The following is a 6,836-nucleotide window of genomic DNA, read 5'->3' on the forward strand; positions in this document are numbered from 1 at the left end:
CTAACAATCTTTGATAAAGCCAATAGACCTGGGTGGTTTTAGGTGTATGTCAGTTGTGTTGTATATCTGAAAGCAATAACAGAAAACTCAGGCACACTAACATATCTGTCGTGTGGCATGGTTTGGGAATCACAGAAATTTTATTTGCATGTTCAAGCCACGCCATTAATTACAAAGGCCATTTTTAGAGACCCTAATTCCCCCATTTTCATTCCATTGAATGCCTTGCCTAACATACCGAAGTATTGCATATTCTAGCACAAACTAGCCTGGAGCAGAGTTTCTTGTCCTAACATACAGCCACACATCTGAGCATTAACCAACGTGTAGCTCAGCATGAAAAAAAGTTGAACGACGTTTGTCCTACAGTAAAGTCATCAAGTACAGAGAACTGCTAGTGATGCGACCTGCTCAAAGCAATTTAACATGTAGTAGAAGAACAGACGAATTCATAGCACTAGCTCGCCTTTCGGGGTGTCTTGGCGCTAATGAGAGATGATAGGTGTATATTCTTACCGATACGCCCATTATTAGTCACATAAAGTGCTGTGTTACCTCATGTGGTATTACGACGGAACAATGTCCACTCATACTGAAGGCTTATTGGGTCAAACACAGATCCTCGCAATGTGTACAATGGTCTGCTGAGCCCTCAGAACCAACCACGGTGAAGCAGCAAACAAACACAGTGTAGCGCACAGAAGCCGCCTCTTACCTTCTGCAGCCACTGCGTGTTGTTCTCCATGATGTCTTCCAACTGCTGCAGCCGCTGGCTGGGCCAGGTGGGCCCTGCGCCCCCTGGTGGCGGCGGAGGGGCGTCGCGCTGCAGAGAGTTGGAAACATGGAAGTTTGCGGGAGAGGCGCCACCCGCGGGGGCCCGGCAGTCCTCCAGCTCGGGCAGGAGGAAGGTGTAGCTACAGGGTCCGTGCTGCACCTGGTGCCGGTGCCTCTCGGGGGCGCTCGCGGCTTGAAGGTATGCGCCGGAGCCCACCGGAACCAGGCAGGAGCCTAGCCACCCCACCAGCATCACTTCGAGAAGCGGGAACATACTTCCAAGAGAGTCTTCAGAAATGAGTGTTTTGGGCAATTTAAAATAACCCTGTCGTATCACTCACTAGTAACTAAAAAGGTGCAGTGAGTGAATGAATGTATAGCGGAGTTCAGCAAATGGATATCCTCCAGGCACTTTGTGACCTGAAAGTCAATAAAAAGTGTGGCATAAGTGTGGTACACGGCGTCAGTGAAAGAGTCAAAGATCCTTTAAGACTGCCCAGAACCAGTTAATCTATAGCGCCGACATAGCATGCGTCTTCCCGTTGTCGCTGCAGGCACTGCCACCTAAAATCCCCGGGTTTTGATCCCTCGCCTCACTTATGAGCGATTCACGACTTCGGACTTCTCCGGCCACATGGGTCTGTCAGCGGAGGGTGTTGTAGTTGTTCTTTTTAAAGAGGCCACCCCTCCCTCCTCGTCTTGGACCTGCTCCAATCCCTATTTGCGGCTGCTTTGTTTCGCGGAACTCCTCGCCCGATCCGGTCCGCGATGAGTTCAGCGACCACAGGAATGCGGGGAGGGCTTCCAGGTTTATCGAAGGTGCGCGCTCTTTCGTGTTCCCGCACCACAAATACTTGTTGAATATTAATGCAGGCTCACGTTTTGTTTCAGCCGCTGGTAATGTAACCACTGGTCTACATTTCACAACCATCGTCTCTTCTTCTGTCTGTCATCCTTACTCTATCTCTCTCCCAGTGTCTCTCTCCCTCTTTCTCTCTCTCTCTCCTACTTGACCTGTCTCTCACTCTCACATACCTATTCATTCTCTCGTCTACGTATTCTCTCTTTCTCCTCTACCAACTATCCATCCCATTTTTTATCGTTTAGTTTCTCCCCTTCTTCTCTCATTTCTTCTCTCTTCCTGTTTCTCTCCTCCCTCTTCACTTCGCTTTTGCTATTTTATTTTCTCTCTCGTCTACAATTCCCCTCTCTCGCTGTGTCTCTCTTCTCTCACTTTATCTTTTCCACTCATTTATTTCCTTCCGACTATTCCTCTCTAGCATCTCTGCCTCTCTTCTGCTTCTTTCTTTCACTCTTTCCTTTATCTTCTTCCTTCTCAGTCGCCCCTTCTATTTTCCGCTCCTTTCTTGTCCTTTTACTCTCTTCTATCTTCTCTTGCTTATCTTAATTATTTTACCACCATCTCTTTGTTGCACTTTCCTTTCTTCTTTCCATACCCCCTTTCTCTCTCTTCCACCTCCTGTACTCTTTTGCTCCCTTTTCTCTCATCTGTCACCTCCCCTCTCACTTCTTTAATTCTTGAAAAGACGTATGCACCTTGTACTATTTCACAAATAATGCTTCTCTGATAGATCTACATTCTGAACGGTTCTGGAGAGAAAGCTCTTGATTTATGATTGCCTGCTGTCACACTTGGCACAGAGCCTGACCTCTCTATGTTTGGGATCCCTTAGTATTGACCTGTTTCGGTCTCCGGACTGTGGTCACTAAGCCTTCACCTGGTCAATGTGAGTGTGTGTTCCAGAAAAATGTGAGCTATTCCTCTTGAGTGCAGTTTCTGTTCAGGTACCTATTGTAGTTCAGCTGAGAATTCAGCTCTAGCTGCCCCCTTAGTGGGTGCTGCATTGGATTTCTAGAGAGGCCTCTAGCTTCTAAGATTGACTTCAGAGACACCTTGGAGCTCCTGCAATAAACCCGCCCTCGGATGTTCTCTTTTAGCCTGTCAGGTTATATAGAAATGTAGACTAGATTGGTTCTTAAGACGAGGGAATTAAAATGGAACTGTGTGTTTCTGGATACGTAACCATTGATACTGTCCTAGTTAGCTCTGCAATCTTTGATTGAGGTTTCTGAAAATACATAGTATTGCAACATTTATACAGCTCTTATCACCCCTTTGTAGACCGCTCAAGTGGGAGACAGCATTTACAACGCAGTCATTACATCGTAGTTCCTTTACAATGCGGTCGTTACCACGACCGCGTTGTTAGAATGCAATGCCTTTACAACGCAAGTCATTAGATGGACTTGCTGTAGGGGGTGCTCTAACCTAAGGAATAGTATAATTTACTATTCCAACACCTTCCCTACTGTTGCGCAGGCTGGAGCAGGATTAGTAAATTATACTATTCCTAAATCCAGCGTGCCCCGTACAGCAAGTTGATCTAATGATTTGCGTTGTAAAGGTATCGTGTTCTAACAACGTGGTCGTTGTAACAACCGCGTTGTAAAGGAAAGCGATGTAATAGCATGCGATGTAACCTGCTATATTCGCTCAACCACTTGCCTACATGTGTAGCATGCTACACCATGTAGGCTGTGTGGTTTACTACTTCACCAACTTGCCTGTTCACATACCACCTTCCTTTTTTGCTTGGTTGGAAAAGACAGTCAGGGATTTTATATGGGGCTCCAGTCGGCACAGAGTGGCCATAAAAAAATTATATCTGCCCACTGATCAAGGGGGCCTGGCAGCACCCTGTTTCGAGCACTACTTTTTTGCAGCACAACTGATGGATGGCGGATCGCCAATGTGAAGACACAGCAACCATGCTGCCTCCGGTCACGCAATCCCAGATTCTTCAACTTTTCCACCACGGGGCACGCGGGAGGCCTCCAGAATCACTGTGGCTGAAAATAGCGCATAGGTGGTATAAGAGGAGCCTTTTCCTAACTCAGGATATGAAACCGTATGCTCCCGCTAGAAGGTGCCCCTGGGGGACAGGGGCCTCTGACTGCCACAGAGCTGCAACACTGGCAAGGGGCAGGCAAACAGACTCTGGAAGACCTCTACCGTGACGACGCACTGTTTCGCTATGAGACCTTGATGGACGAAGATGGACTCCCCGCGGGTCAATTCCTCCTTCATCGGTCCCTACTGGCCGCGCTTACAGCACAATGGGGTGATCTGACAACAGTTTTACCAGTGCACCTTACCATACATTATTTGCATGTAATGGGACAAGGTAGGCATTTGACGCGGTGGTTCGCAGCGTCACTGCGCCAACATGCAGCGGTCAAGTTAGACCCCCTCCAGTGCAGGTGGGAGGGAGACCTGGGCAGGCAATTCTCAGACAAGGAATGGGGGCAGGTGTTGGCCAGCCCAGTTAAGATCCCTAGGAACATGCAATTTAGGCAGATCCAATTTTACATTACACACAGAGCGTATTACACGCCAGCCAAACTCAACAGATACTTTCATCGTACCGATTCTGCCTGTTCCAGGTGCTCAGTCCTGGACGCAGACCTGGTGCATATGCTGTGGAGCTGCACCAGCCTCACTACATACTGGAGGGGGGTAGCAGAAGCATTACATCACAGCACTGAGAGGGTACTCCCCTTTGAATGGCCTGCGTATTTACTACATCAGTTTCGCAGGACACGTAACACCAATGTTACTTCTAGATTTCTAGATCTGGACATACTAACAGCCAAAAGGCTAATCACGAAGTGCTGGAAAGCGTCCAAACCCCCCCCACATCCAAGCTTGGCAACACTCCACACTTGCGTGGGCTAGAGCAGAAAGCATAGCAATTAGCCACAAAGAGACCATAGGACTTAAGAAAACACGAATTGCCGTGCATTGGGAAGCGACACGTTTAGCACTGCAGCAATATGAGCACCCACTAATCCAGCCTGAGCTGGCGCCTGATCCGGACGAGTAGCACTGTACATGTTAGAAGGGTCCCAGGGTCAACCAGAGCCACTACCGCGACACCAGCCATTGTATACCGATGCCCCAGAAAGGTATATTGATAAGGAAAAGATGGTCAAGGCAAAGGGAATAGGCGCAACAAATAACATGCTCGCAAACGCGCACTGGTGGGTCGATGGGCTCCATCTCCACTCCAAGTTCCACTCCCTTTACTCCCCCTTAATATCGCAACCACAGCTTACACTGGTTCCTGCAGGGAGCTCCTGGCTCCGAGTGTCGCCCCGGGTAAAAAAAGATATTTGCGTAAACCATCCATAAAGACTGGGCACTAAGAAGAGGCACTGATTTAATACGATTCATTCGTAACTATCGTAACTACATGACTATTTTATATGTGATCGTCATGCAACTGTTGTCTGTATATATCTAATAGGTCTCCCGAGCCGGCGCGGACACAGGGTAGGATTCAAGGCGTCCCGTATCGAGGACAGATGACACTGCACTATTCAGTGTCGTAATCCAGCGCTGACTCGTTGGAACCTATAACATTGCACTTTAGGGCGTTTTAAACATATCCACATAAGTAACCACTTATTAGGGTGCTGTATTAGTGGTAAGTGCTTTTATAGTTGCTACCACTACCAATAAGTGTGTGAACTTTCCTATCTATTCCTGGTCCTGAAGAATTGCGGTTACATTAACCTATGCAAGAAACATGTTGACCATTGACCACCATAGCGTAAACCAGACACCCTCACTGTAGGATTACGCACTTGTTTGTTTTTAATTAAGAGTGGGATCTCTCCTATTAAATTTAGTTACTTAGGATCTTCACTGTTTATTTTAATATACTGTTTTTCAACACACACTTTACCTTAGGGCCCTCACTCGCACTACACCAACCGGCAGATAAAGGAAAAAAGATCTCCATTAAAAGGCGCCAAAAAGGTCGCCGATCGGGGATTGCAGCGCCGCCCCGATTCGGAGCAGACCTGATGATGATACATGACATCTGGGCTATATATTGACGAAGCATGACAGCTAGTCTGCTGGATGTGTGAGGGTCTTTTTCCTTAAGGAGGAAACTCCTCCTGACTTTACAGACTCATATATCATTATAAGCCTTCTCTACATCACTCTTTGAGGAACAGCATACCTCTGTATTTCTATATCTAATAGGTATCACCAAAGAACTATACATGTAATATTTGTAATGCTGATGGCCGTTGTCACTGTTGCAATAAAACCAAACAATAAAAAAGATAAAAAAAAAAAATGTAGGCTGTATGGTTTGAAAGGTGTCGCCTTTGGTGTTATTTGATTATTCTATGAGGGAAATGCTTCCATGTCATTTGCGATGACCACCTAGAGATGTGCTTATTGTGGGACTCAACGCTTAGCAATAAGCTGGCAGTTTTGATAAGCTCTGCAGGTCCCTTTATGGCTTTTCTTATGTGATCACAGTCCTCTAAGATGGTTATCACCCAAGGTTGTCCATTGTAAGATGTTTGTTTATTTATGTTTGTGGTCCTGAGCAGGCATAGGTTGGAGGAAGAGGTGGAGTAGAGGTCCGCTGGACTGGACTTCATTACAATCATCTCTTATAGTAATATCATTGTGAGATGTCAAGACGCAGCAAGTGGTGTGTAGTTAGATGGGGTCCGCGGTGGTGCACTAGATTGGATTCCTCCGGTGGCCAGCAGTATGCGGCAGACCTCTTCAGTTATTCCATACCTGTTCAGTTGTTGATGGGTGGTTTGTTGCAGTGGACCTGTACAGTCCAAGATGATAGACAACACCTGTAGTGGTGCTGTCTTATGTGATTGTAAGAGGGCCAATGCAGCTTGCTTGATCTCCGATCGGCTGCCCAACTCTAGAATGACAGTATCAGTACAAGTAGGTGTTAGAAGGGTTATGCATGGATTTGCATGCTGCATAATATCCAGGTGAGACACAGGTCAGCACTTCATCACTTACCTGCACAAAGAAAGTCATCAGAGTGCTTGCCAACACGAGGAGAGTGTGCTGGTGGGGCTGATCCTTGTATATGGACTGTAAATTGTAAGTGGAGGAGCGATTATCGTTCTGGGTTCTATCTTAGGTTTTACGGGATGATGTGGTAACTTGGAAATAGTCATCTTTTCAACTCTCTTTTGAATCGTGCTCT

The 6,836-nt window shown here is 46.8% G+C and overlaps 1 protein-coding gene across 1 annotated transcript in view; it reads right to left on the reverse strand.

The window, feature by feature from the left end:
• The window catches only part of LOC146857442 (angiopoietin-2-like), a 198,380-nt gene extending 197,009 nt beyond the window's left edge, over positions 1 to 1,371 (reverse strand). Inside the window, exon 1 of the mRNA XM_085647960.1 lies at positions 716 to 1,371. Coding sequence (XP_085504086.1) covers positions 716 to 1,048 — 333 coding nt within the window. The 5' untranslated portion in view covers positions 1,049 to 1,371. The remainder of the gene's footprint in view (positions 1 to 715) is intronic.
• Positions 1,372 to 6,836: the final 5,465 nt, after the last annotated feature.

This window comes from Triturus cristatus, chromosome 3_2, assembly GCF_964204655.1.
Source record: "Triturus cristatus chromosome 3_2, aTriCri1.1, whole genome shotgun sequence".
Classification (NCBI taxonomy): Eukaryota; Metazoa; Chordata; class Amphibia; order Caudata; family Salamandridae; genus Triturus; species Triturus cristatus.